This window comes from Cuculus canorus, chromosome 4, assembly GCF_017976375.1.
Source record: "Cuculus canorus isolate bCucCan1 chromosome 4, bCucCan1.pri, whole genome shotgun sequence".
NCBI classification, from domain to species: Eukaryota; Metazoa; Chordata; class Aves; order Cuculiformes; family Cuculidae; genus Cuculus; species Cuculus canorus.
In genome coordinates this window covers 56,280,879-56,304,987 of record NC_071404.1, presented here as the reverse complement: position 1 = coordinate 56,304,987, position 24,109 = coordinate 56,280,879, and the positions used below count along the sequence as shown (strand labels likewise).

Here is a 24,109-nt window from a genome sequence, read left to right as displayed (position 1 = left end):
GAATAGCATGGGAAGAGCATGCAAAGGAAATTAAAACTACTGCAATGAAACAAGAAAAGCAGTCAGCAGCTATTTTTGAGGGGGACACTGCATAGTGGCAGGCAAGACACAATATCATCGTCCCTCCAGCACAGAAAGGTGATACTCTGCTTGCAGCTTTGGCATATTTCTCTAAGTTGCCCTCTTTCTCATTCTGCACTTGCATTCATAACACGCCCTCACTTGCATCCCAGATGAGACCATTTCCACATTCCATTCCTATTACACTCAGAGTGCGAAAGGAAGACCTTCCACACCGAGCCGAGCAGATCAGCACAACAGCATGATTTCCTTCCATTTCCTTCATCTGAAAAGTGGACATATGTTTAAGAAAGCAGATAGAAAATAGCTCATCTGCTGCAGACCTGCTGCATTCCTACTTGTAGGTAGTTTACCAACACTACTATTAATATGACAGTCTCTTTGAAAACTTTCAAACAATATGTTTCACGGTCTTGCTTGCAGACAATGTGGTCAGGCAGCTAAGCTGTATAAATTCATCCACCACTGTGTACTTTTTTACAGCAAGTCATTCATCTATTTCCTCTTTCTTTCTTCCTTTGCAAGGAAAATAGTCAAAACTCATTAAATGAACAGCCATATGAAAAGCTTGGGTGTTTCAAAATCCTTAAAAAAACAGAAATGAGAAAGAATTTTTATTTTGCATTTCTCAGAAATTATACAGAATGCAAATAGCACTGAAATTTCTGAAGTGAAACACTTCAGCCCAGAAGCTGCCTGCCAGTTCTTTGAGAGCTATTACTTTATCATTACCAGGAAGGTTGTTTTGACAGCTTCACTTCTCTAGCTGACTGTAAATCCGTGAATATTTCACTGATGATTGAAACTACTGACAATATCCACTGTCTTGGAGAGTGAAGGTTTACCCAGGCTCGAGTAGTCAATAATACAGTTGAGGTGCTCAAAATCTGCATCTACTTTGCACTGTGTAATTCATTTGGGTAATACAGTAATTGTTAACTATCTGACTAAATTAACAGTGTGCTTCAGGAGTTTGACAACTCAAGGTACAGCTGCATTTAAACAATAAGAAAACAGCTCAAATTAACAAAGAACAAGAGCTTTCTGAAAATTAAACTGACATCAACAGCAAAAATTTGTATAGGGCTGCAGGATACCTAGGTCTCCATGGAGTGCTGCTTCTTTACACCAAACTGTTAGCTTCAGTCCACTTTGCTGTTTAGCCCCTATCGCAGAAAGTCATGCTCCTGTCTCACCACAGAAGAAGCTGCTCTGATAGATCCTGTAGTTTCGGCCCATGACAGGAGCTGACTGACAGCCACCAAGAAAAGAGAAGGGGGTGCCCTGAGAGAGGTCTTCGCAGCTCCCTGCTTCATGTTCTCTGAAGGAACCCTCCACTACAACAGCCTGATTGTATGTGGTAATCCTAGTTGGCACATCCTAAATATAAAACTGTATGAACACTTAGCATCCTAATCCTTCCAGTGTTTTATTTTCAACTACTGGATGTTCAGGCACAGATAGTAGTAAAGAGCACCTAGTCCCAGAACATAACATCTGTCAGTATTCACTGCCCAACAAAGCAGAAAGACTGCCAAAAGATTTCTTTGAATAAAAATTATTTGGAAGAGAGGGAAAGGTTGGAGGCAGGAAACACGTTCCTATCTTTTGGAGCACTTACAGCTAATTTGATTATAAATCTCTTCTTCACATGGTAATAGAGCGCCTCTGTCTCTCATCCTCAGACAACTGCTGCAGGCAGGGAAATAACTACCTCTTTCTCTGAATTGAAAAAACAGCACCGTTTAAGAGAGTTGCCAAAGATAACACACAAAGCTTATGGTGGAGCAAAGAACAAAACCTGTGTATCCAAGTATCGTCTCTGCATCACATATGGGAGTACCATGTCCTTTTCCGTTCTAGGACTCAGCAGAAAAACCCCTACCAAGATAAACATTACATTGTAAACTATACACCTACAGGTTTTAAATTTTAAATTTATACTTTCTAAATCCTACTTTTTTTTTTAATAAGTGCATGGGGTTTTTTTTATTTAACTATGTAGTTAATCAAAGTACATTGGGTTTCCTGGGGTGCTGTCCCATCTGTTGCCTGCATTTTGGGGGCACAGCAGATCAGATGTCAAGAATAAAGAACCACACTGAAACCAAGACTGATCTCAGACCCTGTGAATGGCCAAATGACCATCATGGTCCACACAATCATCTATCTAGTTCAATATCCCCCTCACCTAACTGTGGGTAGACAGATCCCTTAGGAATGCCCAGGGGGGAATAAGAACAGGGCAAGAATGTTTTCATTCCCTTTCAATCACGTTTCCTCTTTGAAAGAGCAAAGTACAACTGCATTTAACGTGGGTTTCACAAACTATGGCAGCCTGATGTCCATGTCACAATACGATTCTGCTTTGTCTCACAAATATCACTGCAAAGATTGCCTGTATTAAAGACATTCAGCAGCCTGGTTTTAGATCCAATTTCATAGCCTTCAGCTATCTTGCTAAACGTAGAAAATACCTGCAACAAATGGAGGCAACAGGTGCAGCAAACAGTGGCTGTACAGTGGCTAACTCTATACTGCAGACACTGGCCCCTTTCAGGTAGACTTCTGTCATGCCTGCATACTTCAGTGACTGTAAGTAGCAGATAATGAAACTTGTACATTCTCAGAGGAGAATCTCAAAGGAAGAGCAGCAAAGGTCTAAGAATGAGCCCTTGGCAAAGGAGGAGGAGTTGTTACCGCTTAGCTTCAGCCTGACCATCAGATAGCGGCTGGTCTGAGAAAGTCTCTCTGTGCCTGTTGACACAGCTGCTGCCTGTCCCAAGCCCTGATCTATCTTTGCAGCAGTGCCATTAGGTCAAAGCAAAAGCAATGCATCAGTGGGACACAATGGGCAGGAAGGCGGTTGCCACCTGCAGCTTGCTCTCTCCTGCAGCCATCATCTTTGCACTTTGACTGGCATTGTTTTCAGAATCCACTAACCTACGGATATGGTGTAGATACAACTTCCTCAGTTTACCCTAAAACGTTTTGAAGCAGATCCAGCAGCAACCAGGCTGTGGAGGCTTTCTTGCTTCGCAGTGTGACACAGCAGGTGCCTGCTCTGTGTGGGAGGAGGACAGATGAGCACTCTCACCCTCAGCAAGGTAACTGCTCTGCTCTCAAGTGCACAAGTTACAAGTTAGGGAACTTCGAACTAGAACCCTCATGAATTAAGGGATGAATAGGAGAATTCACATTAGATTAGTCTGCCCAAAGAGGACTGGATTTGCTTGATGTATTTGTTAATTTCCTTTCTTAATGAGCTCATTAAATAAAGTTTAATTTACAGAGTATGTTGTCCTGTTAATTTGAGAGATCCAAATGGGCTGTGGACACTCTCCTACCCTCAACCTGGTGTTCAAAGATGACAAGAGAGTGATTTGTCTGTCAAGTCTATAAATCTGCATTTGCCTGTAAGATCCAAGATAGCATGGTTAACTCTTGTTGTGTGGCATGTCCTTCACGCTAGATTCAACTAATGCTGACAGCTAACGTGACTGATGTCACAGGATGAAGCCAGACTCAATACATACATCTAATCACCCTAAAAGGACAGGATTATTCTTACTACATAGTTATTAGATTTCTGACTAGTATAGTTCTGTGTATGTCTAGCAATGAATCACCATCCTTTCCCAAAGCATAGTATTTAATTGTTCAGAACATTTCACGCTCAGGAAGTGACACGTTGGATATTCAAACTTTCTATTTCAGCCTTATGCCCAAGTAAACACATAATTCATTTCTTCTTCCTATGCTTGTACCTCTCATGCTTGTTAGCTTTATGAACCCCTGTAGTCACTGCTTAGGCAAGTTATGCATACTTAATTCTTAAATTTTTCCTCATAAATTAATATCTACAGCTTCTACCTATTTGCACTGCTTCTGAATTCCCTTCAATGATCAATATCTTTATGGTAATAGAAACACTGAAGCATAATATAATATTTCAGATACTGTTATACCAGTGCTTTTATTCTCTTGTCCCCTGAAATGATTCCTCCCACATACGCAGCACCAAATTACACTGATCCTTGCTACCACCCTAGCATATTCACATGGTTTCCTCATCATTACAATCTTTCTTCAGGAGTGCCAAAATTCAGTGGGTTTCAACACAAGGAGCTGGGGAGGAGCATGACAAAGGTATTACATTTGCTCTTTTCCTTTTGTTCAGCAATTTTTCTCTAGCACAGAGACAGAGCCTACTAAAATAGAATAACAAGCAACTTCAAGCTGGAAAAGTTACAAAAATAAGTACTATGTCGATTCCCCCTGAAGTCTGTCACGCTTTTCTTGTTCTTCAGATGCCTTTCAGAATCTCTCTCAACATTTATGCCATGGATTTCCCTGGGTCAGAAGAAGAATTTATAGTTATCCATCTCTTTTATCATGTGGCTCTATTTTTCCAGCGCCAGTGAGACAGCAAGGCCTGGGAAAAAATCACTGGCCACTTCAGAACTTCATCTTGCACTCTGCATGTGTGAAACACAAGGTACACACATACAAGCACAGTCTCTATTCAGTAGCAGCAGCTGCGAGGTGATGTTAGCAGTTGTGTTAAGCCACAGCAGGCATTGCCATACAGCCACTGCTCTTCCCCTTCCACTTAACATGGATCCTGGACCTCTGTAGGAACATTAAGGATTTCAGTCCAGAAGGAGGAGGGAGCTGTTAAGGAGGACAAGAGCAACTCAAGCTGGCAAACTCATGACCATGCTTGCAAAAGTGATTTATGATAAGGAGAGAGGCCTTGCGTTATTGCTGCACCCATTGGATACAACACTAACACAAATTAACTTCGGAACCACAGGCTTGAAAACTCCTTCCTTTAAATACAGCAGGCCAAACAGATAAGATTGGCTACTGAACTCACAGCTGGTGAACAGCAAAATCAGACCCCACCAAACCACTAAATTCATGTTTACTTTAATAGTCACCTTATTACAGCCAGCAACCCATCCTGATACTTGTGAAAGTGAACTCAGAGGCAAAATATTCCCTTACACTGCACTAAACTAACTCAACATCTCAAGCAGAAACTTTGTTTGCCAGTGACCCTCAACAAATACTCAATTTATTCTAGTTTCTTTTTTGAGAGGATCTGGATATTAATTGTCCTTGATCAAGAAATAGGACACTTTGCAGCCATTTCCACAGAGAACTATGATCTCTGTGTGGTTTATTGCCTTACTATGCCAATGGCTGAAGAATAGTGAGACTCTAAGAGCTGTCTGCTTCTGGTAAATATTTAACTACTAGAGTCATGCCAACACACTCTCAGCTTGATTTGTCTTAATTTTACTTCAGCATTTTGCTTTCATCTTCCCCTATGGTCTGAAGCTGATAATGAATCATATTCAGCAATTTAGCAGAGGAATAAGCTTACACCTTTGTGATGTGATCCTACTAATAGAATAATAAAACGTTTAATCTGAGATGAACTTCAGTCATTCCTCTGATCTGTTCAGATGAGGAATCACAAGTTCTACACTTGTTGCATTATGAGCTTTAGCTTTACAAATTAGACAAACTTGCTCTTTTCTCCACTATTAGCAGAGGGGAAGGACGATCCTTAGTCTCTAAAGTTATTTGGAGGAGACAGAAGGTTGGCATTTCACAGCTATGCATCAACTGTTCTCCAGCTGAGTATAGACCAGGGCAGGGAAGGGCGGATGTGGAAAAAGTAATCAGCCAATTCCAGGCCCCAGCAGCTGCAGGTACCAGACAGAGAGCAAGTGTCCACAGCTCTACACAGCAAGGACTACAGCTCCCAGTCATCTCCTTCCCGGGAGAGTCTGTAGGAGGGAGTACATGGAGTTACTACTATCATTTCTCCTTCTTCTTTTCCTCTTTCCTGATGTTTTGAGCCTGTTAAAATTATATTTACAGTATCCAGTATACTTGGATCTCCCTAGGAAAAAAAGTCAACTGAATCCTCCAAAGCTCTGCTCCTCCTATCAGCATTCAAAACTGAAAGGGGATCACTGCTGGAGCAGCACACAAAAAAAGCACAGGCACTGCCTAAAAATCCTAAGAGCTGGAGTTAGAGGGTCCCAATCTGTAAATCTATTTGCTAAGAAAATCAAGTACATTCATATTGATGACACTGCTACAAAGGCATCAAATCCAAACGGCCAATCTGAAGTGCAGTTCTGGACACGGCTGTCCACACCTTACAATTTCTTTCCATGTCTTTTAGGTGCCTCTGCAAAGACAGGGCAAAGCAGCTTTCATTCATATCTCTTATTTGCAGCAAAACTCTCTAGGCTAGACCATTTTCACCAGAAGAAATGCTTTTTTAATGAGAATTTAGAATATCAATCATTTCTGCAACTCCAGCTCAACTGTCACCAGCACCATTATAAAAGTAATGCCAGGACTGCACTCCCAAATATACTTTTAGATCATAGCAAGCAGTGGATATCATTATTATACGAGCTGTGTCACTCCTGTATTCCACTAAGAATGGAGGACTCGCTCTGCAGGCAATTTATTAGCAGGAGTTAGTTTCAGCACTAGTAGCGACAAAACAGACGATTATGTTGCATTTGGCAGCGGGCAACAAAAAACAGCTTCCCTTTTGGCCTCCATCTTTTTGCAAAGAGATTCATGGTGCTCGTGCAAAAAGATGCACTAGAGCTAATGCTGAAGGTCATGCTGGCAGGGTGGCACAGGGCCAGCATCCCAGTGTGTTGAGAGTCATCAGCCCTCAGCTCCTGACTCCCACAGTGTACTACCGTGAACCGGAATTGAGAGTCGCTGCCTCACTTAGAGGCAAGATATCATCAACTAACTGGCTGGCAGCATCTCACTTCTTTGACTTTGACTGACAGTTCCTCCAGCTTCCACCGAGTACCTATTAGCATGCTTAACCTCTACTTTAGCAAAAAAAAAGATAATTTGACATGTTATTTTTGACAAGCTGCTCACATTGATTCACAGCATCACTGGATAGAAATGATTAGTGTCCAGCTGACTCAACACTGGATTTAACTCTTGCCTCACTGTAAGTAAGAGCTCAAAGATGGAGCTATATATTTCTTAAATGTTATCACATTAGCTTTGCTAAGGCATTGTCAACATTAGAAAGAGCTTATTGATATAGCTACCATCAGGAAACATCTCAGAGGATATATATTACAGGAGTCTTTTAGGTACTGTAGGATACACCAAGACAGAGGATATATATTACAGGAGTCCTTTAGGTACAACTACTGGCTCTGAATTATCTAATAATAAAAAAAAAAACTTTTCTGCCCATTATTATCAGCCACAATATAGAAAATGATCAATCAATAGCAAAATCTACTGGAAATTACACAGCTAGATATTGAGACTTCCCTGTATGTTTATCAGAGCATCAGTCCTCATATTCTTTCATATTTCTTATTTTAAATACCTTACCCTAAATTAAATGTGTAAATATATTAATATTATGATAGCCTGTTATTCTAAGTATTGCAAGCTTAGAACCTCCAAAGTAAACAGAAAATAGCTGACTACTAGTTGCTATAAGTTAAACTCACAAACTGTGTTTATAATATTGTCTCACATTTGTCAAAGTGTCTACAAATAAGATTTTTTTAATACAGTAATACCAACAAAGCCTCTCAGTGTTAGAAACATCTCAGGGGGGAGAACAGGTAAATAATTACACTGATTCTTTTTCATTCAAAGATCTTAAACTAGGATTAACACCAGTCCTTGGCTTTCACTAAAGGTAGGACTTAGGCTGCACAAATCCCTGTTCACAAGAGGTGTCAAAAAGCAGAATTCCTACTGCAGATAGACCTATACCAGCAAAACTAGTGTGTTGACAGGTATACTTTTCTTAACTTGAGAAGAGTTTGTAAATTCCACCAGCAAAACAAGGTTTGCCCAAGCTACTTTGTGTTAAATCATGCCTGTACAGATTAGCCAACTCTTTCAGCATGTAGGAGAGGCTGAACACTAAAATTGAAAGTATTTTTAGTTTTCGAATGAGACCAAAAAATACTTCGACAGAAAATACCCGAAAAATTATCAAAGCAAGAATCATGCTTTCTTCATTTGGAAAATCAATTTGATGTTGAAAGCCATTCCCTTCTGAAACAACACCCTACACAGTCAGTCAAGTCAATCTTTAACTTAGGTCAATACTGCTGACCAAGTTAAAAAACCTAATTAAAACAGTCCAATCCCAGACAGCAACACACATTCACCAGCTACTCACAGACATGCACACTCTCCAAATCTTTGTGCTATTTTTTTTCAGATCTCCTATAATTGCTTGTCTACAGGCTAAGAATCTGTTCTTATAAAAGAATTTATTCTTCTCTTGACTATGAAAGAGCTTGAAAAAAAAAAGTATTCAAATCCACCTCAAAGGCTCAAATCCCAATGAAAGACAAGTACACAGAACCATAATATTTTTTTTAGAAAATAAGTGCTTAATGTTTCCGAGACATTATGACATTAAAAAAAAAACATACACACATGAAGTATTCAAGGACTACTTGCTGTCAAGTGACTGAAGTGGACACAGAGGACATTCATCGGGAGAAATACAGAGCAAAAAAAGGCTTCTGTACCTTATAACCTACTTCTGTTAAGGATTTTTTTTTGTTTTGTGTACCTTGTGAATTTGACACTCAGACAAAAAGCTGAATCCTGAAGTAAGAGCCTGAAACAAGCTCAGGTACCACTGCTCTCTTCCTGACTTGGTGAGAAGGTGCATGCTAGATAAACAGTGCACAATAAGGAAGGGCTTTCTGGTCCAGGTGCACCAACACACTGAGCAGCTACATGCTGCTTCCAGGATCCCAGCTACTGTATCCATATGGACAGTGTTCTCTGGATATAACAGCCCACTCAGAATGAGCCACAGTGAAAAGCATAACCATGCCCACAGAGCCAAATCTGCATCCAAGACCATCTGCAATATGAAATGCAGACACCTAGGACTAACAACTCATCATTCTCCTAACTGAAATGGGGAAAATGGGACCAGCCATGCTCTCAGACAGTCTTTACTGTAAAGAGGCAAGACAGTGGGAGTTGAGCTGAGCTTCCCACATATAAACAGTAAACGAATTCTTGTAAATCTTTCTCACATTGTGGAACTTATATCTGCACTGCAGAGAAGGGCCAGTAGCTTATAACAAACACCTTTAGGTCCAAAGAAAAGCTTTCCTGGAGTGCAAAATTGTGTCTGAATTTTCTCAGTATAGGCTTATTAAAAGTCTAGCAAATTAGAAAAGATATCTGATTAACAAGTAAGCAATAGAGACTCATAGCCATGTGTGCAATGTGCCATCCTGGAATAAAGGTACAAGGGAAAACACAGTGTCAGTCTCTTTGACACCATCATAATTTGCTGCAATGTTTTTTTCAGTGTGCCAGTTCCAAGAGTAAGGTTTGATACAGATCAATAAATGTACTGAAAATCTCTTTCCTCAATTGTTTTGTGGCTAAACGAGTACAAAGAGACTGATCAGTTTCTGTAGATAATTTTCTCCATATCTTTATATTGTTTTCATTGTCAGAATAACATGATTGAAGTTCAGTTAAAAAACTACCATCCTCCATATTTACCTGTTGCAGCTGAGGTCCCTGAAGGAACATGCAAACAGTATCAAACAATAACAGTTAATTAACAGTATCAAACAATAACTTAAAAGAAAAGGGGTAGCCTGAATAGTTCTGCATTGATGAGGGCATACAAATACCACAGAGCGCACCAGGCAGAGTGTGCTACAACAAACTAGTTACAATACAGACAAACTGTGCGCTAAGCGTTGCTAGTTTGGGTGAATACCATAGTCCATCAATTCTGTTCTTTCACCCTTGCCTTTCAATAAACGTTGTTGTTCAGCATTTCCCTCCTTCCAAATACGTGCTGTTGGGGTTCAGCTCTACTTTCCTATACTCACACATTAGATTTTTTTTTGCTTTCATCAATGCGGGAGGACAGGGACAAAGCATGAAAGCAGGGAACAAAACTAAACAAGTTCCTCCAACTACAGCTTCCCCCTGAAGCAGATCTCCCAAGAATGCTGAAAACCACACCATGACCCGGGACTGGCTGAGAAAGCAGCACGGTGGCAGTGTGACCCTCACTTCTCTGCAGGGCTTTGGGCTGCACCATACAGTGACCTAACACCTTGAGCGGGAGCTAAAGACAGACCGAGAGTCCACTGCATTGGGCTGAGCTATGTATGGTGTCAGCACCACTGGGAGAGATAAACTGTTTGGGTTTTTCTTTTCATTTTAAATGACACGCCAGTGCATTTCTAACAAGGCAAGGGAGCCCTTCTGATACAACCAAGGACTTGATTCGAATACAATGTCTCACCTGCCATCCCAGTTTTGAGTTTGGCTACAAATGAAATAAAAAGGCAGTGGAGAAGATGGGTGGCCAGCCAGCTGCAGGCCTAGGAATAGCTACTGGCTATTTTTTCACTCCCAGAAATTTGCATTGCTTGGGCATATAGAGTATCTCAAATTCGTGTAATGGAAATACATTATTCTTCTCTTGCATGCATACAGATGAGATTAGCCTGTGCCACAGGAGCATGGACTGACCTGTAAACCAGCACATTGCTGCTGGCTTCTTCTAGTGGATCTCGCTGGTCTGACTGCTGTCATGAGGTGCTGTGTATTTTTCTTAAAGCTCAAATCATAGGAATACACAACAGCTTAGCCCACCATCACAGAGTCTCATCCAAAATCTAGAAACTGTTAAGGACACCACAAAGGCCAAAAGCAGGACCTGAGGGCTTGAGTACTGAATGTTATATGACATTCAAAATTATTATCAACACCTGAATAATCAACATCAGCATTTTTGTTTAAGCCTGTGAATAACTCCTGATAGCATCTACCTTATTATGTAACTTTATGCAGCTACTTCTTGCATTACAGTTATGAATATTCATAATTTGCAAAAAAGCTTTTATAATATGTCAAGAAAACTATTAACTACTCATAGTCACTGCCAAGTAAGACAAGATGTGCTATAATTGTTAGTGGCAGAGCACAGTTATAAGATCTTACTTCCAAAAAACCCAAAATAGTATTTATATTTGAATGCCAATGAGATCACAGTTTTCATTATCTGGCCCCAAAGCCAACTGTTTATGAGAAAAGCAACGCAGCCATTGCAGAAGGAAAGGTAACTAACTCACAAGGAGACAAGCTACAGTATGTGCAGCATTATGAAATGCTGAAGAACCACTATGATGGTCTGCCCAGATTAAAGTCATATCAGGGTCTGATCTATAGCAAAATATACTCACTTTATACTTCCACTGCCATCAAGAACAGCTTGGGGTCAGCCCTCCAAGAAGCATGCATAATTTAAGAGCTATAATTCAGTTTTAGGGCTTGGGCTATTTGATGTCTCTTTAAATTACTCCAGCTCAGTCACATTTCCAGCATGCTTACAGTCACAGGGCATTACAAGACCAAGCCTGAAACTTCAACCTTCAACCTACAGTCTTCTCAGCATGCCTCATTTTATTACACTAGAAAGGCTACAGACACTGAGTACACATCTTTGGCTTCTAACTAAAGCATACAGACCTAATTTTGGACTATAGTTTCATATCCTACAGCATGTCAAACTATATGGCTGCAGATAAATAACGTTATTTAAAATTTCTACAATAAGGAGTACTAGAAAATGCTCTCACAACAAACAGATTAAAATCATAAAAAAAAGCGGTAGAAAGCTCAGTGCAAAAATTTCCGTGTCTGCACTTAAATCAGGACTAGCTCCAGCTCTGCAAAAACCAGTGTTACCTGCCTTACAGCTTTTGATTGATAACTATTGCAGCTAGCTGAGAAATTGTACCAGTCAGAATTGACTGCAAAATGAAAGATACTGCTGTGGTGCCAATGCCTGGGAACTCATTCTCACAGGAATCTTGCCTCAAGATTATATTATTATTATTATTATTATTATTATTATTATTATTATTATTATTTTATTATTCTATTATTATTTATTATTATTATTTTTATTTAAACCTCTTGGTTTAAATTGTTCACCCTGCAGCAGGTCATCTCCCAAGTCAGCCAAGGGCAAAACCCCAGGAACCTCCCCATTCTGAACCCTCACAGTCTCCTTGTGCTGCAGCTACAACATGGCTTATTCTTTGAGATATTACAAGGAACATACTACAGCTTCAAAAACTTGTCCAAACCAACAGCCAAACTGTCAAGCAGTGTGCCACAAATGCAAATAACATGATGCCTGAATAGTTCAGGACTCAATTAAAAGCAGCCTTTGGGAAGGCGCCAATAAGAATACCACCAGCAGCATGTAAAATTAAAAGGGAACACATAAACTAAAGGCGAAGTTCCATCTAACACAGTAGAGTGTAGGGCTGACTCATGGCAGTCAGTTACTGAGCACAAAAGCTCTTTACAAAAGAACTCTAAGGACTTGATCCAGTTTTCCTATTTAAACATAGTTTGTGCCACCCAGAACTGAAATCAAAACAGTGGAAGGCAGAAGAGACATACCCACGCTCTTGCCTCTTGCAGCAGAAGAAAACAAATTGTTGAAGATTACTAATTACTGTGTCTTCATTCCCCCTCTCTCCAAATTTAAGAGACCTCCAGTCTTTAGTTAAGGATTTAGTGCTGTGAAAAAAAGAGTATTATTTACAGAGTTGGGGAATTCATCTCCCTTGGTTCTGTCAATTTGTGAACTAAGTGCAAATTTTAAAAGCTGTTGCTGGCTTTTAAGAAGCTGGTGAGTTGTTAACTGGGAGTTTTATCTTGAATTTTAAAATTCTGATAAACTGCAGGTGGTGGATGGAGAGGTAGGATGGGTCAGTAAATTGACGCTGATCCACTGAGAAGCTAAAATAAGCTCCTAACTTGGGCATTTCACAGGTATCTGTTCTAATTAAAACAAGTAAGATATACAAATCAGATATACAGTTCTTATGATATAGTTGTGAAAGATAGCTGCCTTTAAGTTTCATCTATTTTAACTAAGTTAACAGCATGGAGTATTTACCTGAGACACTGATCAAGATCCTTGATTTCCAGCAGTCAGATGATTCAGGACTGCTATCTTCGGGTACAGCACTCAGGACATCAAGACCATTAAATTCAACTTCTCACATAGTATTTATGTTATTACAGATGTATTTCTTCCACTGGGCTTATACTTCAGTAATTGCTTTAATTTTACTGTTGGCAAACACTTCTTTCCTTGTCTAGGGCAAGGCAGAGAGAGATAGTATTATGTAGAAAAGGAAGCCAAACTACTTTGTGGTTATGCAGTGGGTTTGCCACCACCTCAAAAACATTGAGATAGTTTAATTCACCTTAATTTATTGCAATTAACTTAAAACTTTATTTGCCAACACACTTAATCAACTGCATACCCTAGGCTAGCCAAAATCTCTGCCCTACTCCCAGCTGAACCATCACTTCAGCACCCAGCCTGGCAATGTACCCACTGCTACACCAATCCCACCTCTGCCCTTGTCACTACACCCCTCAGAGGCACCCTAGGTGCGAACTTGTGTTTGTGCTAGGTTTGCTTCTTGGATCAGGAACCCCGTTGTGGCTGCATTTCACAGGAGGGACTCCAGCCTTGAGAGGCCAGACCTGGAGCAGCTGGGGCCACAAAGGTCCCTAGTTGTGTAGATGCTGCTGTGTTTCAGGGGCATTGACGCCTTTATACTTCTGTTTACAACAAACATTTAAAGGTGAGGGATATATTTTATATATAAAAAAGTCATTCTTCCATAGATGGCACCATGGAATACGTTCAAAGCTCTGCTGTCACAGTGAGAGGCTGGTTCAAAAAGCAAGTACAGAATATCAAATAATGAATAGTTTGCATGAGAAGGTACAGAGAAGGTCAGGTCAGGCCCTAGAAAAAAAGAAACCTCAAACAAAACTGCAGGAACATTGTTCTGTGAACAATATGGCACAAGTGCTTCAGGTAAAAGAGGTGACTGCACTGTAAATGGAGAGCATTCATCTCTTCCCCCATCATGGCACTCTGACCAAAGTGATGTCCTCATTATATATTACGTTTGATTTGCCAGAAAGAAGAGCAATGTCATTTTTCCTCCACTCTGGCAAACACACAAGACATTTAAAGATGCTTTTGTGATCTCTAAATCAAATTCATGGCCTCTTACTATACTTTTAAGTACCAAAGAAGAAGATGAAATCTCTGTCCACTTTGCAGATAAACAAAACATTTCTTAAAAGACAATTTATTTCCCTCCATCTGACTGCAGTGTGAAGACTGAAATAATTTTGTTCCAATGACTAGACAATAAATGTGAAGAAAATTGCTTCAAAATTGTTTATTTGAAGTAAAAAAGTAAACTATATCTTGCCTATGTATAATGTACTCATTTTTTCTGTCCTTTTGAAGACGCACTGCCTGTGCTTATCATGATAAATGCACCTTTTAGAAGGTATAAATTTCCCATTTGTACAGTAAATACCTCTTTTCCATTTCAGTTAATGTTTCCTCACCAGCAAGGGGAGATTGTGCTTGTCAGTCGCATTCACACAAGTGCAAAGCACCAGCTGCTGACACATGACACTTGGGCACAGACAGAGCAGGAGGCCCCTTCTCTTGGCCAGTGCCCCTTGGATGAGGGAAAACTGGTTTATGGACTACCAAAGTTACCATCCTTAGTAGGCAGGCAGTCACCTGATGCTCCTTTTGGGAATCCTTCTTCAGCTGTTGTGTTACAGTTAAAAGAGTCGCTAACACAAGGGATTTATTTCACTAGTGATTGACCTGACCTACAGAGTCTAGATACGCACCTTCCCTTTTGGGGATCACAGATTTTGGGTCAAGCATTCCCTGTAAGCCATCTATCCTTGCCACGATCACGCCACAGATTCCTCATACGCTGTATCAGTTACAAATGGGTGTACAGCAGTACTTTCATAGACCAAGCCACTCTTCACATATCACAGGAATTAAAGAGCAGCCTGCCTGGCAAACATAAAGTATATTTGGAGCATTATATAAGAATACATGCATTGAACACAATCTCAAGATGATCCAGGACTCATGGGTCAGATAGGGATGGAAAAAGTCACAGCAAATAACTTAAAGGCCTGAAAACTGTCATCCTCCTCGCCTCCCCATGTAAATTCACAGAACAAATAGCTTAATTTAATTGTTCATTGAAGTCCTCAGATTATCTTGGGATATCAGAGTGAGGAGTCATAAAAGTGGCAGAAGTGACCTCATAAAATGCCAACTCTTTCCCACACAAACCTAATCAGCAAGTTATTACTCAATATTTGACAGCAAGGCAGATGACAAGGCAGCAACACAGAGAACTTGTCTCTCCATTTTGTCTCTCTGGAAAGAGCAAAAGAGAAAAGAAACCAAATCAGAGCAAGTGCTGGTGTTACATTCCCTGAACAGTCCTTTAGCTTGCTTCCCTCAAGGTGAAGGAGGAAATCAAGATTCAATGCTTAACTACATGTTCAGAACAGGCGTACTGTTTGCTTCCTTTCTGGTACCAAAAACCTTGCTGTGTAAGGAGGACCTCAGAAAGTGAAGTCCTCAACACAAAAACCCCCAAACCCCCAGCCCCTGCCGCCCAAAAACCCCAAAATCTACAAAACAAAAAAAAAACCTTGTAACACCCTTTCCTTCTTATCCCACCCCTTCAGAAATTAAGATAATAAAAGCTCTGGAATAGGGTCTGCATTTTTGCCCTGCAAGCTTTAAAACATTATTGAAAAAAGAAAAAAAAAGCCATATCATCAGAAGAGACTCATTCCTAAAATGTGCACTAGGTTTGTAAACAGCATTAAGTACTCAGCAGTTTAGTGATTTGCGGTAAACAAACCGAACACCCAAGGCATTTGTAAAGCAATTTTCTCAGATATTCTCTAGGAGTTTAGCATTAGTTTCTTTGCACGTAGGCAAAAAAGAGTGGGGCCTTGCCCAGAGCACTAGAAGGAAGGAACAGTGCCAGATTTAGATGTTCCTCACCCCATGAGCAACAAGAAAAATCACTCAAGCTTATAGCACTCTTTGTATGACCACAGTATCCACTTCAAATAAAATCACAGCATCATTTTCTGCCATCTACTTTATTAACTATAGAGCACACAATACAGTTACCACTTTGCGGTATGCCTTAGTCCTATCCCCATTCTAAACTAAAATAAATAAATAATGTCGCCACAGTTATCAACAGGGAGTTACATAAATTTTTATTTTCCTTTATAATAAGCCTGTTGCATATATTTGGAGTAATTTACTTCCTAAGCCTTGGGAAGCACAGCCTATTATTCCTATATGACATATGAGAAAGCCCTTTGGAAAGTTTGCCAAAATATTATACATAGTATAATAGCACATAGATAGTAATGTTAGACCAGTGCTTCAGTTTCAGGGTTTCTTTACCTCTTCTGCAGTACCACACAGCCTCTACTTAGCACACAAAAGCTACAACTTCTTTAAGCCTGTTATCCTGAAGAGCATGACTGCACTCTTTCCAGCTTTGCAGGAGCTGGTTTTCATTTCCTTTCTTAGGAATTTCTATATTCACACAAAGACACGCATCTAATGACAGTTACTCAGAACAGGCCAAAAAGCATCCTAATACTCTATGCAAAGAGAGCTGATTTGATCTACAGATCCCAATTTGTCACTTTTCTGTCATCTGCCCCGCTGGGAAAAAACACCAACAGTTTTGGAAAGTCACACTGTTGATGCCAGTTTCAAACACTGAGTGAAGCTGGTTATTAGAAATTCCTTACACTTCCAAGGAAATGAAAATTCCAGGTAATTTCGAATGCATATACAGGACTATCTCACAACCTACTGAGTTACTACAGAATCTATACCAGAGAGAGAAGATGCAGAAAAGCAGTATATGAGAGTATGTGTAGAACTACAACGGATGGTGAATTTCTGTGCTATATATCGCATCTCTCCCCAAAAGTATATTTATCGGATTAAAACATAGCTGTGGTACAGGTGCCAGATAAGAATAGAAGAGCAAAGGGCTAGCAGCAATTCCCAATGCCATTCTATTACTCTGGCATACACACAGTAGCAAAGGCAAATAAACAAACTTGCTGAGATGTGCACATTTCCAACAGCCTGTGCCAGAGATCTTCTAAACGACCTTTTTAAAGCATATATAAATTAGTATTTGTAAGAGTGAACAGTACTTACATAAACAAACAGTTTAACGGGTGGTATATTTTTGTTGACATACACAGTATAAGCTCAAGGTTTCTGTTTAGAAAACAAAACTTGGATCAACAAGCTAACTTTTGTTCTGAGAGGCTTTCAAAGGGAAGGCAAGGCAGAGGAAAACAGGCCCAGCAGCCACAAATTACTCCCAGTTCTTGGCTCCAGTAAGATCACAGTTTCCAAAAGACCTGAGTAGGCTGAAAATACAAAGCAGGGACTTAAACCACATTTATGTGGAATATTCAGTTGCACGAGATGCTCAATGATAATTCACTTCTCTGTAGCTGCCGAGGATGCCCTGGGGCTGCTGGTGTGACAGAATATCTTAGGAATCCCAAGAGCAGAATATGTACAAAACAGAAAGGGCCAAAATTAAAAATCCATATAGTAAAAAAAAAAGAACCATGTGTCAAATTATTCTGTGGTTATTTTGACACATACAGATCCTCGCTTATATGACTGTATAAAACTGGAGGACAAACTGGATCAGTATAATGCTGAGAGCATTACGGTAATTCAGGAGTAAGAAAATAAATACAAAAACCAACAGGAAGGACAGGAAAAAAAGTTCAAGCCAGTCCTGAGGAAATGGGTAGACAACAACATCAGCTGAAAGCATTAAAAGAAACATTTTTGCCAGATAGGGATGACACTGGGAACTGACAAAAAAAACCCCAACCCAAAATAAACTCCTCTCTGTTCTGCTTTCAGCAGATAAACAAAACCAATGACTCTCCTACTGGCTGCAGTTTGCAAGTAGGAAGAAAATTCTCCTCAGCAACAAGCATATGGAATATCCAAATCAAGGAAGAAAACAAATTCTCAACATTTTTCACAGAAGCCTTTGCAATTTTATCTTGCCAGCTCACACACAATCTTTCCTCTCATCAATGTATTCTAGAGGCAAAACTTTAAGAGAACTTTGCACACTAAATTAATGATGTTAAATAAACTCCCATTTTGAAAAAAACAAAGTTCCTTCATTTATATGTGTTTAGAGCAAGCCTTGCCTTTTGCAGGAGACAACATCATCACTCCAGCATCCTCATACAAGATAGGAACAGTTTTAGCTAGAACAAGGCTGCATGAATGCAAAGAAACACGGGAATCTCGTGTATATGAATGCCTATAAAAAGCAACACAATTTTAGATCAGTCTGATTCAGCACTACAGAGAAACTAACTAGGATCATCTCAAAACAAATATATTAAATCCAGCCCTTTCAATGTTTCCTGGCTAAGAATGTTTATAAATACAGAACACGCACACACCCCAGCAATCTTAAGATTTGTTTCAGTTTTAACACATCTGTTCTCCATTGCAATATGGTGAGGGGAGCTTTTCCTCCTGGAGAGCAGCACAGGCAGGGCGTTTCTCTGTGCTGTGGGAGTTAAAACGAGCAAGAGAAGAGGAAGCGAAAGAGCTGGCAACTTTTAGGTTTCACCACATGTGAAATAACTGCACCATTACAAATCCAACACTAGCAAAACAAACTGCACCCTTTGGGGAACAAAATTTTGTGTAATAAGAAAGCCTGTCAAAAGAACACAGTATAACATGCTTCACTTAGTTTGAAAAACTGCCTGTGAAAGTACTAGCCACTTCTTAAAAAAAGGCCAACAAAACATACAAAAAACTTCACAAAACAAAACCCTCAACTTTACAAAATTACGATAAATTTGTATAAGCACTGCTCCAAAGGCAAAGCAGCTAACCACAGCAGTCAGAAGAGTTGTGGATTTTGTCTAAAAGCAGAGCTGAAAAGCTAACAATTAAGAGTAGAGCTCTCCAGGACAGCAATCCCAGCTTTTACAGAGACATTACAGCTAACTATCCACAGCAAAATGGTTTGTCCCCACAGCAGTGTATTCATTAGTCTAAAACACTGTACGCAAATATGCCTCATACTTACACATCTGCTCATCAATACATGAATGGATCTTGCAGCTTGTGATGACTAAGGACATACACTACAGCCCTGCACGGCCACTGAAGTATCACCTCCAGTTTTCCAAACAAACAAGCTGGAGAACATGGCCTGCGATGTCACCAAATCACACCAAGTACAAAGGCAACAAGCTACCAAGCCCTGCCTAACATCAGCCTCACAAAAGGACTAAAATCCTTCCTGCCAGAGCTAGAAGCAAAGTATTTGTTCATTCAAACCGCAAGCAGCAGAGCTAGCACACTATAGCATACAACAGCAACACTAAGAACAAGAAAAAAACCTAAATTAAAAAAGCCACTGCTGATAAAAAAATCAAATAACCGCAACAGGGTTTCCACTGGACAAGATGTACATCGAAATCTATAGAGCTAAACAACCGCGACAACAACTGGGACGTTTTTTATTTCCACTAGCTTGAAATTACAGCTACAGGCCATTTATTTAATGTTTGAGAATAAATATTTGAACTGCCTGAACTGTTCTGCAGGCACATAGTCAAAAAATTGAAAGGTACACAAAGATGAAAACAGGAAGGGGGAAACCAGTAAACACACTTCATTACCTGTCACACTAGCAACTCTGTAGATAAACTAGAACTATGGTTTATGTATATTAAAAATATTTTATATTAATTTAGTCGAAAAATTTCTACTTAAGAAATAAACAAAATCTTGCATTAAATATTTTCACTAATTAGAATGTTCCTCAGCATTGCAATATTCCTTCCCTTAAACTATTCGGTGCAAGAATTTAATTCCTGAGTCACATCACTGTTGTATTCCACAAAGTAACAGTGCCAATCATTTTTCTGCTTTTTCTTGTAATGACAGCACTGCCAAAGCAAGAGCTTTTCCTCCTCTTCCTTCTTCTCCTCCTCCTCCTCTTCTTTTTGGTGTCTCTTCTTGAAGCTTTATCAGCTTTCAGTCTCATTTTAGAGCCTCAGAAAAGCACCACACTTGTCTGCAAAGCATTACCCTGGAGAAGTTAGAGGTGACAAACTGGATATGAAATATCAGGGTGTGCTGAATGGCAGTGTAAATGCTCTCAGTGAGGTGTGAGATGCTTTCAGCGCACTGTGTTTAAACCTTAGAAGATTAACGAGGCTGAGTCAATATTTATCTTAAATTCCCTTCTTAAATGTGATGACGTACACAGATGACAAAGCAAAGGGCCATTCACATTAACAGCAGTGGGGCAAATTAATACCATGGACTCTTGTAAAAGGGCTTATGATCAGTTTGCATAAAAATTCTTGGCAAAAAGTACAGAGTTCATCCTGAGCAACTCCTCAACTCTAACTGCCGGCACAGGTTTTGAGGTTTTGAGGCTCCAGCTGTGGCAGCTGCTTGCTAAGGGGCCCCCAAGTGCCCTGTGTGTCCTTCTGTGGATGCCACCACACGCCCCAGAGACTTCCTCGCTACGGATGGGCCCTGGACACAGGGATAGAGGTCTGTGGTGTTCCACCTCAGCAATGCTTGCAAACATATACAGCATCTCTATTATTAAAAACAGTAGCAAAGTAATAAACTGTCTCCTCTGCCAGCAGTTACTCAGGACTCTGCAATCAAGTTGTCCTACATCCCAGCAGATCTTTAAAGTCATTGTGCCTTCTTGCTTCCCTTCATCCTTCTACACATAGGATCTCTGGAACTTCTTAAAGCCAAGAGCAGCTCAGAGGCAGATGCACTTCATTATTCCCTTAAGTACAAGATAGACCCGCAGGATCTTCTTTTTCTGCACTCCCATGTTATTTCTGGCACTTCGCAACCGCAGCCTGTGATGAGCCTATCACCATCTGACCAGTTCAGAGTTGGAAAAGCCATAGAACGCCTGAAAAAAGACTAAGGAAGAGGAGGCGCCTGTCTGGTCCCGCTGCCCCGGCCACCCTCCCACTGCCGACCCCCTCCCTGGGGCAGTGGGATGAGGACATCGAAAATGCCGGCAAATAAAACTCTCTAAAGACTCACTTTGGAAAGTAAGCATCCTTTATCAGGGCTGGGCAACACCAGGAGTAATCTCCATCAATCGTGTGCAGTGAGACAAAAGCTGTTACAGGTCTTATATACAGATATATAGCTATCTGATATATAGATCTTATACATAATATGTACTAGATATATAGATAATAGATATATAGCGATCTTATATACAGATGTTACAGTGACCTTCCAGTACCTGAAGGGGCTACAAGAAAGCTGGGGAGGGACTGCTTACAAAGGCTTGTAGTGATAGGACAAGGGGGAACGGGTGTAAACTGGAGAGGGGCAGATTCAGGCTTGATATAAGGAAGAATTTCTTCATGATTAGAGTGGTGGGAGGTTGTAGCTGCCCCATCCCTGGAGGTGTTCAAGGCCAGGTTGGATGGGGCCTTGGGCAGCCTGGGCTGGTGGGAGGTGTCCCTGCCCATGGCAGGAGGGTTGGAACTGGATGAGCTTTAAGGTCCCTTCCAACCCAAACTATCCTATGAGTCTATGTATGTCGCACTTACAGGCATATGGATAAATTTTCCCAGAAATCTTATGCATATTCTGTCACTTTCCGAGGTCTAATTTTAATGTTATTATGAACTTTACAACAGTCAGACCCCTGCTGATTCGGAGCTGGCTGCAGCTCTGCCTGACCGTGCCTTGGGGATGGGGAAAGGCTGCAGACAGAGGGGATTGCAGGGGAACAGACACCAGTTCAGCGCAGATCAGACTGAACACAGGACGTTATCATCTCCAGAGAATAGACAGTAGCCGGAAACCACTGTCTGAAAGCAAACACGCTGTCAGAGGGACATTCTACCCAACTTTCAGAGAACACAACGACTTCGATGAAACTTAACTCTAGCTTAAGTCAAAGACATTTTTGTAACAGCAGCTGCCGCCGGTCCCGATGCCCGCGGGTCCCCTGCAGCCCCCCCCCCCCCAGCCGGGATAACGCGGCGCCGGGGCCGCCCCCCGCCCGTGTCGCGCCGCCGCCCGCTCCCGCCGGGGGTGGCCCCGCCGCCCCCCTTACCTGCGGCGCGCAGCCATCCCGCAGCGCCCCCCGCAGCCAGCGGCCCCGCGCCGCCCGCCCCAGCATCGCCCCGCGCCTCCTCCTGCGGGCGGGGGCGGCTCCTCCGGCGGCCGCGGGGGTTTGGGGCGGCTTTCCTCTTCTCCTCCCCGGGAGGGGCTGGGCAGGGCTTGGCAGCTCCCTCCGTCCCGCCCGGCGGGGCAGCAGCGCAGCCTCGTGGAGCCGCTTGGGTGGAAAAGAGCTTTGAGATCATCGAGTGCCACCGTTCCCGTCTGCCACTAAACCTCATCCCTGAGCGCTTCATCTGCCCGTCCACTCCAGGGGTGGGGATTCAATCGCCTCTCTGGGCAGCTGTGCCAGTGCTTGATAGCTCTTTCAGTCAAGAAATTTTTCCTGGTGTCCAATCTGAACCTCCCCTGGTGCAACTTGCGGCCATACCCCCTTGTCCTGTCCCCTGTCACTTAGGAGGAGAGGCCAGCACTCACCTCTCTTCAAACTCCTTTCAGGCAGTCCTAGACAGCGAGAAGGTCTCCCCTCAGCCTCCTTCTCTCCAGGCTAAACAACCCCTGTTCCCTGAGCCGCTCCTCACAAACCTTGCCCTCCAGCCCCTTCACCAGCTTCGTTGCTCTTCCCTGGACACACTGCAGCACCTCAATGTCCTTCTTGCACTGAAGGGCCCAGAACTGAACACAGGATTTCAGGTGCAGCCTCACCTGTGCTGAGAAAAGGAGGAAAATCACCTCCCTGGTGCTGCTGGCCACACCATTTCTGATCCAAGCCAAGATGCCATCGGCCTTCTTGGCCACCTGGGCACACTGCTGGCTCATGTTCAGCTGCTGTCAACCAACACCCCCAGGTCCTTCTCTGCCAGACAGCTTTCCAGCCAACAGGGAGCTGTGAGCCAGGAGGCAGCTCCGCCAGGGGCACCCACTGGCCTGTGCACACAGGTGCCATCCTCCACCTGCTGCATCTTTCTTCCTCTTGCAACTGAAAATGGATTTCAACAACTATATTTATAAATTAGATTAGGGGAATAATAAATTTCTGTCTTACCTAAACACCTGCCTTTTAAGTGGCTATTAGACGGTTTACTTTCCTAAGTGCCTGCTTTTGAGGAACAGGACTATTTCTATGTCCAGTGTTTCAGTAGTGTAAACACATTCTGGTAGCATAAACATTAATAGCAAATATGGAAGGAAAACTCCCTTAGAGTTTGTTACTTCACAAGAAAGTTCTGCTTAACCCTTTTCTATCCAGTACTTTGTTTGATATCACCTTATCCTACAGAATCTCCGTGCTCACAAATGGAGGTTTTTGGTTTTTCCAACCACTAAAATGAGGTCTGGAGCTGAAGGCTGTTCAAGAGGGACAGCTTTTAGGATGACTTGCTAGTTCCTAAACTCCCCTCCTCTGCCCAGTGCTTACAGTGTAGTTGGCAGCAAGGAATTAGATTATGGTAACTGGAAACTAGCTTGGAATGAGCTTTCTTCTATAGGATGCAAATTAATCTCCTCCCTTCTGATATCTGTGTGCTCTGCCAACAGAAAATGGCACTTCAAGGAAAGTGATTTATGCATGCACAGTATCAGGGTTCTTGCCTTCAGGTAATACGTGACTGGCCTCAGAGTTCACTACAAACCCCTAAAGCACATCAGGCCCATGGCATTACCTCAGGGAAACACAGAGTAAAGTGATGTATTCCCCTGCCCTTCATGTTATTCCTCCCAAGCGATGCTGCACAGAACAAAACCAACCTTATCCGCTGGTAACAAAGGGGTCTTAGAAACTGCTGCAGATCTGAAAGACTGCCACTGTCACTGGAAAACACAAGTGATGGCATGCTTGATGGCTCTGGGGACTAAAGAAGACCCCACTTG

The 24,109-nt window shown here is 41.6% G+C and overlaps 1 protein-coding gene across 2 annotated transcripts in view; it reads right to left on the bottom strand.

Moving 5' to 3' along the window:
* MCUB (mitochondrial calcium uniporter dominant negative subunit beta) overlaps positions 1-22,406 on the bottom strand; it is a 52,619-nt gene extending 30,213 nt beyond the window's left edge. The window contains exon 1 of one of the 2 annotated variants that reach the window (XM_054065640.1): positions 22,236-22,406. In XM_054065640.1, coding sequence (XP_053921615.1) covers positions 22,236-22,301 — 66 coding nt within the window. In that variant the 5' untranslated portion in view covers positions 22,302-22,406. Of the gene's footprint in view, positions 1-19,199; positions 19,227-22,235 lie in introns of those variants that run through there. The other variant, XM_054065642.1, reaches the window with a different exon arrangement.
* Between the last annotated feature and the right edge of the window lie 1,703 nt (positions 22,407-24,109).